The 12,732-nt window shown below is 55.3% G+C and overlaps 1 protein-coding gene across 1 annotated transcript in view; it reads right to left on the bottom strand.

Annotated features, from left to right (window-relative positions):
* The window catches only part of BCAS4 (breast carcinoma amplified sequence 4), a 55,653-nt gene that overhangs the window by 21,524 nt on the left and 21,397 nt on the right, over positions 1-12,732 (bottom strand). Inside the window, 2 exon segments of the mRNA XM_025470408.3 lie at positions 5,640-5,774; positions 12,222-12,323. Of these exon segments, the coding sequence (XP_025326193.1) occupies positions 5,640-5,774; positions 12,222-12,323 (237 nt within the window).

Genomic DNA, 12,732 nt, shown 5'->3' with positions numbered 1-12,732 from the left:
TAAGACCCTCGTCGTCCAGCTTTCTCTCCAACACGGGAAAATCCGGCCATCCTTGGATCCTTCGTTCCAGCGAGGATGCCGGTGAGCCGCTGGACAACCTCTCCGCTTTAGAGGAGGCGTGGGCGCTGCGATCTGCCCCGGTTCCCGCTACTCCTTACTGTGTCACCGCCCGCGACCCCCTCACGTACGCTGCCGGGCGGCCCCGTGGGCTTTTCTAGGGTGAGGAGGGGGGCCAGGCTGCAGGCCGCCCGGGCAGCCTCTGGCTCCGTGTGGGTGTCGGGACTTGGTCCCAAGTGGTTTCGCTATTAGCCAAAGAGATTTCCTTGGAAAGCATCACACTCTTATCCACCAGAAAATTAATCAAAATGACACCTCCTGAACAAGATGTTTTGGCTCGACAGAAAACAAAACAAACAAATTAGGGAGGCTGCTCGGCGCCTTGGGGCACAAGCGCACAGAGGGCCCCGTGTGGTCTGCAGGACAGCAGGGGTGGCCACCGGCCGTGACTGGGCCTGGGCCAAGGGGACACGCAACAACACTTGACATGGGCTTCCCTGCCCTTCCGGGGCCTGCGTCCCCGAGTCTTCAGTTCCACGCCCCCTTCCAGTTCCACACATGCCTAGAAAGATCTCCAGGTGCGGGGGCCCTCTGTGCTGACCTGGGCTGAGCGCCGCCTGTTTAGGCGGGGTCTCTGGAACCCAGACACTCGTCCGGGAGACCTGGATCCCCCACCTGGAGCCTCTGCTCTTTCTTCCAACTGCACAGAGGCCCCGAGGCCCAGGAAGGTAAGGACCCCGGCGAGCTCAGGGCACAGCATGTGACGTTTCTAGGCCGAGGACACCCACTCCTCAGCCTGCACTCGGGAGCTCAGAGAACTCACCCCACTCAGTTCTCACACGACATTGCTCAGGTCTCAACATGACGCTGCAGACCACGGATGCCAGCCCCGGCTCAGGGTAGAGAAGGAGGCCTGGCGGTTCCCCAAGTGAACCAGACTTACCATGTCGCCCCCACTGCTATGAACCCTTCTGTGGCTCCCCATTGCCCTCAGAATAGTATTAAGCTCCTCTGGGTGACCCGAGACCCTGCCTAATCTGGCCCTGACCTCATGTCCCCCAACTCTCCCCTTTGTTCACCCGGCCAACCACACTGTCCTTCGTGCCACCGCTCTGCACCACGAGCTGTCCCACCTGAGCCTTTCTTTGTGTTCAGAGTCCCCTCTGCCAGGAGCACCGTTCTCCATGGTCCCCTTTTGAAACGACTCGGTGCTGAATTTTCTTAGGATTTGGTCACTGCCTGTATTCTCACACTAGACACAAGCTTTCTGGGGGAAGAGATCACAGCTCTCTCCCAAGGCAAGGGAGGACGAGTTAAGAAAATGGGTTCATATCCTGATGCCCAGCTATGTAACCTTGGGCAAGTAACCTCTCTGGGGCTTAGTTTGCTCACTTGTGCAATGGGGATAAAAGTAGCACCCCCACACACTTTCTGGGGTGTCGACCAGCTGAGAATGGTGCGTGCCACCGCAGGGCTGGCTCTGGGTTAGCGTGGCCACGATACCTGCGTACCACTGAGCAGTCACAGTCTGTCCTGGGTGGCTCCGTTATTTCCAGACAAAGCTGGCTTTTCGGATTGGCCGATGCTCAGAATCCGAACCATCCTTCTGAGAGTTCTAGAGTTTTTCTCTTCCTTTCTATTCCCACTGCTTTGGTGAGGCCTTCGTCACTTTGCATCAAACACCAAACTAGCTTCCCAGCAAGCAGAGCTTTCCTGGTCGAGCCTCCATCAGTGAGGCAGCAGTGGAGCGGTCTGACGCTCACAGAGGCTAAGTGACTTGTCCGCAGACACACAGCCAAACAGGCCAGAGATGGGGCCTAGTGACAGTGAGAGAGAAGTACCATGCTTATAAGGGCTACATGTTAAAAATCTTGGAATGTTGTAAGCATCACCACAAAAGCACAATGAGAAACTTTCATGAACAGCATGAAGATGTAGACTGTTGTGACCTTAAAAACATGTGCGTCAGCATCGAAATCCTAGCACGGACCATGTACGTTTCTAAACCTGGGCACAGAAGGGCCGGGGTGCCAGGCCAGCCCGCATCGTCTGTGGACCCATGGCCTGCTTCCCCGGCAGCTCGGTCAGAGGTGAAAGGCCTGGGTTTCCGGGGAGCTGTGATGAGGTGGTATCCTCAGGCTGGCACACCCAGGCCCCCTCAGGCCAGCCCAGGCCACAGCCAGCACCAAGTCACATGAGCAGGGGTGGGTCTAGGTCCCTGGTGCTGGGCGTGGAGGGACGATTCCTGGCCCTGTTCCTGGTGTGCCGGGAGACCCCGGCCCCGCTGCCCTAACCCTCCTTGGGCCTCCCACTACATCTACAAAAGAGGAAGGAGGGAGGAGGTGGAGTGTGGGAAGGAGGGAACGGAGTGCTGGCCAAGCTAATAAAAACAAGAACCAATTTTCTCTCTGTGCCCCTCTGCCCTCCCCAAGAACTCCTGTTCCAGCTCATAGAATAGCAGGAGGGGTGAAAAACATACCCCAAAAAGCCCCTGCCCAGCTGCAGGGGTGAAAGCAGAGTGCCCACCCTCTTTGGCCCCATGAGGAGGTCCCCAGCCCTCCTCTGACCCCAGAGGGGTCATGGGGGGCAGTGATGGATGGTGGGCTTGCAGGGGAGTGCTACGGCTCACCCTACAGGGACGGGACCCCTGCCAGCATTCCCATGGGGCCAAGTGGGATGCGAAAGCCCCTGCCACACCCTTCACTCCACGGGGCTCTCAGGGACCCTTGGAGGGAGTCTGAAGAGGGTGAGGAAGGGCAGGAGATGGAATTTGGGGCCGTGAAGGGTGCTTTCACACTGTGCGGGGAGGAAGGCCTGGTGTGGACTTACTGAGGGGAACCGGCTTGAGCCAGTGTGGAATCCTGGCTTTGGAAGAATCCATTCTGGCGCTCTATGAGAAACCTCATCGCCCAGACGGTGGTCCCAGTAGAGAAGGGGGCACAGGGAGGGCGCAAGGCCAAGCTGTACAGATTACCTGCCCTGGACCCAGGCCTCACTTGCAGATCTGAAACCCGGCTTCAGGCTTCACTACTTTTTGGGTGGATAAGCAATTCTGATGCCTCAGTTTCCTCCTCTGTAAAATAGGGACAATGACTGGAACTACCTCACAGGGTGGGATGTCTGCTGCCTGCAGAGTCAGGGCCCCAACACAGCTGTGGTAACCATTATTTTAGAAGGGCTTCCCCTGCTCTCATTCTGGGTGCAGGTGCAGCCCTGAGAGTCCTTGGGTCCGTGCACACGCACGTACACACACACACCCATGCGCGCATGCACACACTGCATCACCTGCCCCAGACAAAGCCCTCCCGGGGCCAAGATTAACATGCAGCGTTGCTGAATGACTCACCACCCCTGGCTGGAATGTACTTCCTGGAACAAGTCAGCACAGGTAGGCCTTGTGAGCCCCCCTCCTCCGGTCTGGTAGAGATGAGAGGCTCAGGTCCCAGCATGCCCAGCCACACCCATGCGGGATCCTGCTGCAGGAGTGGGCAGGGGAACCCCAGTTTCAGAGGCCTGCAGACCTGAGTTCTAACCCCAGCACTGAGCTCAGATACGGGACTCTCCGTCTCTAAGCCTTGGCCTCCGCCTCTACATGAGGACGCTAGTGCCAACCTCATGGGGACGACTGCAGATCACAGAAAAAGTCTGGAAGGTGCTACGGCCAAGGGCCCAGCAGGCCTCACTGTGAGGATACTTGCTGGAGGCCATGGGCAGCCAAGGTCCTCTTGATTCCCGGCCCCTCATGTGTTTCTAAGCCATCAGTGGGCAGAGCACTGCATGACTGGGCGGGTCCCCGCTTACCAAAGAACAGTCACCAAGGGACTCAAGGAAGAGGAGGACAGAGAAGCAGCTCTGCCTCCATCATCATTGGAAGGCCGAAAGACTGCATTTGTCTGGAGATGGGGCAATCCCAGAGAGCTTCTGCAAGGAGGTGGCATTAGCTTGGGCTCTGAAGGATCAACAGGAGTTTGTAGACCATGAGACCTGTGAGGCCACTGTCTAGCTGTTACTGGTCTTGGGCAACCTACTCACCTGGAGGCGGGCAAGTGAACAGCACATGCCTCAGGCAGCTTTAGGACAAGACGGGGCAATAGGGTCCTGGCAGGGACTGGTCAGCGAAGCCCGGTCAGGCATCCCAAGTCACGCTGTTTAAATAACACTGCCTGGCCACACAGAACGAGTGCACCAGCTCCGTGCTGTCATGGGCTGCAAGACCGCAACCCCGAAGCCTTCCAAACTTCCACTTTGTCTATCAAATCGGAATCCTGTTGATGCCCAGTGCACATGACAGACGGGAAAGGTAAATGAACCAGCATGCATGGAATGCCTGGTGCGGTGCCTGGAACACGGTCAACGAAGTGGAGCTGTGTGGACAGGCAGAGGGACGGAGGAGGGGAGGGGGGACCCCAGGAACAGTGAGAGACCCGCTGAGGGGCAGGACAGGGCAGCTGGCTGAGGCGTGAAGGGGAAGGCCCTGGACAGGTCAACCCGGGTCCAATCCAGCCTTGTCACATCAGGCTGTGTGACCCCCGACAAATCCCTTCAACTTCCCAGAGCCTCAGTCTCCCCATCTGTAAAATGGGGGCGATGGTAAAGCTCCTTCCTCCAAAGACTAGTGTGAGAATAAGGTGCCAGAGGAGCCAGCGGACCTCTCGCTTCGAAAAGACAGGACAGAAACCATTGCTACGATGACGGAGGGCCGCCTGGGGCGGGGTTTCTCAGACGCAGCACTACTGACACGCGGAGCTAGATCTGTCTGTCGTGGGGGGCTGCCCTGTGCATTCACAGCACCCCCGGTTTCTACCCACTAGATGCCAGCAGCCCCCCTCATGTCCAGCTCACATCCAGGGTGTCTCCAGACACTGCCCAGCGTCCCCTGGGCCAGGGGAGCACAGAAGAGACGCTGCAAACACAGAGGCGTCTTCCACCCCGAAGGTCTCCACTGCAGAACTAGTCCAGCCTCAGTCTTTCCATCAATAAAAGGGATACAAGGATCCTTTCTCTGGGGTGGCAGGGAGGATCCCAGGGAAGCAGAGATGCGGAGCAAAGATACGAAGGGCTACGTGCAGGCTGGCCCTCCGTCCCTGGCCCTCCACTGTCCCTGGCCTTCCACTGTCCTTGGCCCTTCACCGTCCCCGGCCCTCCACTGTCCCTGGCCCTCCACCGTCCCCACCCCTCTGGAGGTCGACTCGTGCCTCCAGAAGGATGACCCACACTGAGTTCTGAATGTCACCCTGAGCCTGTCCTTAGGTGTGCAAGGACAGGACAGGAGGGCAGGGGCTGTCCCTGCTCACTACTGTAACCCCAGAGGGACCACAGGGCCCAGCATACAGCGGGCGCTCAATAAATGGTGGATGGATAAGCAAGTGGTCACAGCACTGAAGCTCAAAGCTCAGGGCAAGAAGAGGCGCCTGAGGGAGGGACCGAGCCCCTCCAGCCACCGGGCCAGCACTCCCTCGGCCCGCCAGCCAGACACCATTTCCTGTCTGTGGAAGTGAGACGTGCCCTTTGAACTCTCACATCCTGAGTCCCTCTCCCCACGCTGGGGTCTGGGAGGAGGCGGGAGGTGGGGAGATACTCACGTTCCCAAAGGAGGGAAGGCCCGTGGAGCCCAGCCATCTCCGTAGAGCCCGCGAGAAGGCCCCGTGGTCCCGCTCGGCCTGAAGCACGTGGGCCTCTAGGAGGGAGACGTGGTGCCCAACCATCTTGACGAAGGCCTGGCGGGGAGAAGGGAGAGCCGGGAGGGCCGGGGATGCCACACCTGCCACGGACTGCAGCCCGGTCCGGCCACACCGCCCCAGCCTGCGGACGTCACCCAGGGCCTGCTCGGTGGGGACACCCTCACGTACCCTGACTTACCCTGACCATAAGGGTAATGGCCTCCCTACTGTGTCCTCTCACCTTCTCCCCATGGAGACCCCAGCTTTAGCCTCTATTTTACAGAGGAGGGAAACCAAGGCTCAGGCTGGGTGGCATGACGGAAGTCATGCAGCTGGCCAAGGGCAGAGCAGGGACTCAGGTGCTCATCCATCAGCCTGCAAAGCCTTCTTTGTTAAAAACAAGCATTTTAGAAATTGCCAAAATGTTCACTTTAATAGAAGGATATGAGAGAGTCTCAAACTCAGAGGCTGCTGAGGGGCAGGCAGGTGACAAGCACGGGAAGGGGGGCTGAGTGGAGACGAGGATGGCCCAGGAAGCTGGGCCCAGGCCCAGGGGGGCCACTCTGCTCCAGGCCTCTGATGAGAACGTCCCAGTTGCAGAGAGAGAGAGAGAGAGAGAATGAGAACATTCTGGGGTCAGACTCCGTGGATTAGAATCCAGGATGCGCCACTTACTAGTTGTGCGTTGTCTGGCAACTTAATTTCTGCAAGCCTCAATTTTCCTTTCTATTAGTTGATAATAATGATGACAGCATTTTATTGAACACGAACAGTACCAACTCTGCTAAGCACTCAAGTGCTTAGTACATACTGAGTTCAATAAATGCCAGGTATCATTTTGGAAAAAAAAGAAACTGTAGATTTTATGAAAAGTCCCCAGTTTCTATCAATATTAGCAATAAATCCACAATTAAAAGAAAAATATTGTGCAGGCCGAGAAAAATTCAACCCACTCATCTGCATCCTTTTTTGTGGTATCTTCTCATGCCTTTCTCTACACTCAGCACACGTGTGTCTGTGTGATGCTTATGCACATGTGTATCTAAGCATGTTCACGTGTGTGCCTGGGTGTTCAGATGCACAGGTATTTAACATGTGTGCGTCTGATGTGCATAGATGGCTAAGGTGACGCCAGTGCCGCCTCAGAAAAGCCTCACCTCTGTGGGCCACCCTTGCTCCCACGGTGACTGGAAGGGAGTTTCTCTCACCAGGAAGAGGAAGGAGGACATCTCGGGGCTTGGCCCTCTCAGGGAGCCTCCCTTTGCTAGAAGGAACCTCATGCCCCCCCACCAAGGCCTACAGGGAGCCCGCCATCCAGCCCTGCCCTTTCCTCCTCCCACACACCAGGCAACACAGGCCTCCCTCGGGTTCCCTGAAAAGGCCAGGCCCCACTCACCACAGGGCCCTGCCACCTGCTCTCTCCCTGCCGCCCTGCTCTGTCCTTGATGGGAAGGGGGGGAGTGCTGCCCATCTTTCAGGCCCTGAACCGATTGTCCCCTCCAGAGAGGCCTTCCCTCTCTGCCTAATCTACCACGGCCCCCATCATCGTGGAGAACCCCGGTTCCCTGTCTTCTCACCCCTCTTCACCCTCCGAACCTCCTGTCTGCTTATTCAGAGTCTGGCCTCCAGAGTGGAGGTCCTGAACGATCCGGGTGTGGTGTCGGGGATGTTCACAAGGCCAACACCAGAGCCTGGGGCCTCGCAGGGGCTCAGCCGGAGGTGGGCACATGGGCGTGAGCACGCGGGAACGCATGCATCCTGAGCAAAGAGGTACGGGACAGCCTGGATGGCAGCACCGGGGCACCCCACCTTGATCCTAGGACCCCGGGATCAGGGCCTGAGCTGAAGGCAGACGCTTCACCGACTGAACCACCCAGGCACCCTGTATTCATTTTTAATACAAAAACTGAGAGAAGCCCAAGTGCCTGCCTGAGAGGTCCCCAAGCCCCTCCTGGCAGGTGGCACGGATCTGAGGGCAGGGTGGTGCTGGGCTCCCCGGAAGCCCCCTGACCCTCCAGACAGCCGGGGCCCATGGCCAGCTGGGCGGAGCGGCGAGCGGCCGTCCCAGACAGACTCACCTCTCAGCCTGTGGCAACAGCCACCAGCACAACAGTGTCCCCACCGAGCACCTGAATGTGCCAGCTGCTGGCCTAACACCCTCATGACATCTCCGTCAAGATGGAAGGCAGATTCCCATTACAGAGGAAGTCATGGATGCCCGGAGAAGGACAGAGCTACACGAGGGACAGATCTAAGGCCAGGGCCATAGGGCTCTAGAATCCACCTGCCCGGATACAACGTTAGAGTCTCCTAAGGTCTCATAGTGGGAAATAGGTATTTTTCCCATTGGCTTCAAATCCATGATCCTCTTAGACCAGCTTAGTTTGTCCTCCTTTTATTTTTAATTTTTAACTTTTATTTTTTTAAAGATTTTATTTATTTATTCATGAGAGACAGAGAGAGGCAGAGACACAGGCAGAGGGAGAAGCAGGCCCCATGCAGGGAGCCCGACGTGGGACTCGATCCCAGGTCTCTAGGATCACACCCTGGGCCAGAGGCAGTGCTAAACCGCTGAGCCACCCCGGCTGCCCAGTTTGTCCTCCTTTTAATAGAGGCCCAGTTACAGAGAAGTATCTCTATTCTAAGGAAAGCAACAGCCCAGAGGAGGTCGACATGAGGCAAACACCTGTTGGCCTCCATGTTGGGGACACTCCAGGGCAGAGTGGGGACTGTGGCAGCCTGGAGATTCATATCCCATTGAAGGGGGCAGCTGCTGCTCAGCTCCAGCTGTGGGAAGTAATAGGGGCAGGGGCCTTGGGGTTGGTCATCTAGCACCCGGCCACACAGCACGGTCCTGGACCCTGCTGGCACCTGACTTTGTGATTTCCATCTAAAACTTGTAGTAGTTGTTGGCCTAAGTGTAAAAAACGCTGGAGTCACTTTGGAGCACGAGTGGCAGTTCCCAAAGAGAGTTCCAGTATGGCCTAGACATTCCACTCCTAGGTTTTCACCTGAGAGAAATGAAGACATATATTCACACAAAACTGAGACAAGAATGCTCACAGCAGCATAATTCTTAAAAGCCAAAAAGGGGAAAGGACCCAGGTACCCTTCCACTGATGAAGGATAACACGATGTGGTGTATCCATCCACACACTAGAATATTATTTTCAGCCATGATAATGAATGAAGTTCAGGGGCACCTGGATGGCTAAGTCTGTTGGGCATCTGACTCCTGACTTCAGCTCAGGTCATGATCTTACGGTCTTGGGATCGAGCCCCATATCGAGCTCCCTGCTGAATGGGGAGCCTGCTTCTCCCTCTCCCTCTGCCCCTCCTCTCATTCGTGCTCTCTCTCTTGCTCACTCTCTCATAAATAAAATCTTAAAAAAAAAACAAACAAACAAGTGAATTAAGTTCAGACACGTACTACAATATGAATGAATCCCCAAAACATTATCCTGAGCGAAGTAAGCCAGACATTGTAGGCCACAAGTTATATGATTCCATTAACACCAAACATCCAGAAGAGGCAAATCGGTAGAGCCAGAAAATGCATAAGTGGCTGCCAGGGGCTTGGGGTGAGGAGCAACTGCTGATGGGTGTGGAGTTTCTTCAGGAGAATGATGAAAATTAGGAACTAGGTAGTAATGGTGATTGTACAAGCTCATAGATACACTGCGTTCTTAGCATATTTTCACTGTTCCATGCATTCTGAATGGAATGCTTCAAGACAATCATTTTGGGGGGCATCTGGGTGGCTCAGCTGTTGAGTGTCTGCCTTTGGCTCAGGTCATGATCCTGGGGTCCTGGGATCAAGTCCCACATCGGGCTCCCCGCAGGAAGCCTGCTTCTCCCTCTGCCTGTGTCTCTGTCTCTCTCTTCCTGTGTCTTTCATGAATAAATAAAATCTTAAAAAAAAAAAAAAAAGAAAAAAGGAAAAGAAAATCATTTTGGACTTTTGTAGGGGGAGAAATAGTAATTGTGATCCCTTTGAAGGGTCCTGTCATTCTCAGCACAGGGCCCAACTCCATGACCTGGCCCGACATGGTCAGTCTGTGCCCGTCACTGCATGCTCACCTCTGACCTTGAGCTTTACACCCCCACAACCGGCTGACAGGCCCTGTTCCTGGCAGCCTCGGGGCCTCTGTCTCCCACCGGCCACTAGCAGGGGACAAGGAAACTTGCACCCAACTCAGGGTAGCTCAGAAGGAGCGTTCAACACATGCTGGCCGAGTCAATACTAGTAAGAGTTAGGTTCACGGGCCTCACTGCTGTCACTCCATTTTACAGGGGAGCAGAGGCTTGGGATTTGCTGGGGTTCGCATTCATCAGGATTTGAACCCAGGCAGTGAGGCTCTAGAGCCAGGGGCGGGGGGAGCTACTGGTATCCCATGGGTGGAGACCAGGGAAGCCACTACACATTGTATGATGCACAGGAGAACCGCACAGCAGAGAATGTCAGGCCCCCAATGTCAGCAGTGCCACGGCAGGGATACCCTGCTCTAGGGGCTCTCCCGTCTCCTCTGTGGCTTCCCATCCCTCGGGATGAAGGCCAAAATCCTGACCTTGGATCTCATGACTTGAACAACAGGGCTCCTGCTGCCAACTTTCTGCAAGCCCACTCTGGTCACGTTCCCATACTCTGGCCATCCCAGGATCCTTCCAATGTCCCCCTCTCCTCCTGCCCCAAAGCTAAGCTCCCTTCCTGCCTCTGAGCCTCTGCCGGAGCAGTGCCCCCTGCCCATCCCTCCCAGCCAACGCCCCTCCTCTCCCCCTCTTCCTCCAGGGACCTGAGAAGCCACTTCCTTCCAGAGCACCCGCCTCTCTGCAAATCAGCCTTGGCCACTGTGGTCAACAGAATGGTCTCCAAAGAGGTCCATGACCTCATTCCCAGAACCTATGAATATATTACCTTACAGGGCAAGAGGGCAAGAGGGATTGTGCAGATGGGATTCAAGATCCTGCAACGGGGAGATGATGTTGGATTATCCAGGTGGGCCCCAGGTAATCACAGGGTCCTCGTCGGAGAGAAGCAGGAGGGTCAGAGTAAAAGAGAATCTGGGAGAAGCTGCGAGAAGGGTGGAAGGGCCATGAGCTGAGAAATGCAGGGGAAGCTAAGACACGGAGGCTCCCCTAGAGCCTCCAGAAGGAACCAGCCCTGCTGACACCTCAATTTTAGCCTGTAAGACACATTTTGGACCTCCAACCTCAGGAGCTGTAAGATAGAAATCCATGTTGTTTTAAGCCACTAAGTCTGGTTATTGATGACGGTTAGAGGAGTGCTCTGTGGTCAGGTCTCTCCCGCTGAAGCACGGCCACGGATGGCACCTGTCTTTCTCACTGCGGGGGCCCCACCGTGGCACACAGTAGGCCCTCAGTAAGAATGAGTGGACTGATGGCCACGGGAAGAGCTGGGCCTGAGAGCTGGGCCAGCCCAACAAGGCCAGAAATCTTACATTTTCTTTCCTCTGTCAAACGTGTGGAATAAAATTCAAATGAATCAGCTATTCCAAGGGCAAAGTTTTAATTATATTCCTGCCTCATTCTCTGCTGACAAGAATGTTAACTCTCTGCTAACTCCAGCGTTGGCTGTCATGCTCCTTTCCTCCGTGGCTCGGGGGGGGGGGGCTCACGTCCTCTCTGTCCAGGTGGCCACGGTTATAAATGGCAAGTTCCTCCAAGCCTCCTGGTCTCTTCCCTGTGTAAGGAGCCTGGATCCCAAGCTGAGGGCCCCCCCATACGATTAAGAGCTGGGGCCCCCGTGGATGTCAGCTCAAGTCCCAGCTTCAAGGCATTGGCTGTATGACCCCGGGAAAGTGGCTTACCTCCTGGGAGTCTATGCTCCTCCTCTGGGAGCTGGGGCAGCGAAGGTACTGACTTTGTAGTGCAAGGAGAAAAATGAGACACCCCACAGCTTAGCCTGGTGCTCACACAAATAAGATGCAGGTGAGGTAGGTCAGCAGAGAGGCGACAGGGCATGGTGGGGATTGTGGCAAGCAGCAGAACACGAATGACCCCATCCGAGGGGCGGCTGCCATTGGCCCCATAAAATACAGCCCAGGCCTTGCAAATGTTCTAACTTCTCAATTTGGGTCATGCTCATATGGGAGTTCGTATAAAAGTTCCCTGAGCCATACACTTACGATGTGTATACTTTATGTATTTATACCTTGAGAAATAAATCTTGAGATTAATGTATTTAAGGTATTTAAAGAAATGTGGGCTAAGTGCTATCGAAGCTTCTGAATTTCCGAAAGCGGCTTAAAAGTCAGATTTTTATAAAAAGCACCCTAAGTATTATGTGGGGTACTTTATATAAATTCCTATTTGTCATATTTTTAAAAATACCACGTACGCATAGACCCCCTCCTGCCACCGACCCCCTGCACTGGGTGTAACGCCCGACACTCTCAACGCCAGATCAGCATTTTGGAAGAGAGGATGAAAGAGCCAGAACAAGCCCACAGATCTGGCAAAGAACGCTCATGGTCCTGGACACACCTCTAGCTGGTCCACTCTGGCATAGATGCCACGCATCTCCGTCACTTTGGCCTGGAGGAGTGGGATGTTTTCCTCCAAGATCTGTGAAGTGTCGCTTCTGATCTGCAAGAAACAAAGCAGCTCATCAGGCCCTCTGCCCTGGTACCCCAGCCTCCTGCCTGCCTCTCGGGTCGCCCAGGGTCCGCAGAGCCCTCGCGGATGGCCAAGATGCCGAGCGGCACCCTGCATGGGGATGGGCTGGGAACAGCCCAGAGCCCCTGGGGGGTGGGGGGGGGACCCAGACCGGCTCCGGTGTTACTTACCAAACCACTAATGGTTTCCCCCACAAACACCTGACAATACCAGTCCCAAACGAACGGGCCCCATTTTCCAAACCACCTCACTGGAGCAAATGGAAAGAATCGAAATCTCTCCTCTAAACCCAGGTTGAGATAAGTTTTCACTGCACTGAAATTAATCATACTAATAAGTTTATAATAATCACTAGCGTTCATAATAATGTGAATGAAAA

This window comes from Canis lupus, chromosome 24 (genome assembly GCF_003254725.2).
Source record: "Canis lupus dingo isolate Sandy chromosome 24, ASM325472v2, whole genome shotgun sequence".
Lineage (NCBI taxonomy): Eukaryota > Metazoa > Chordata > Mammalia > Carnivora > Canidae > Canis > Canis lupus.
This window is presented reverse-complemented; position numbering and strand designations above follow the sequence as displayed.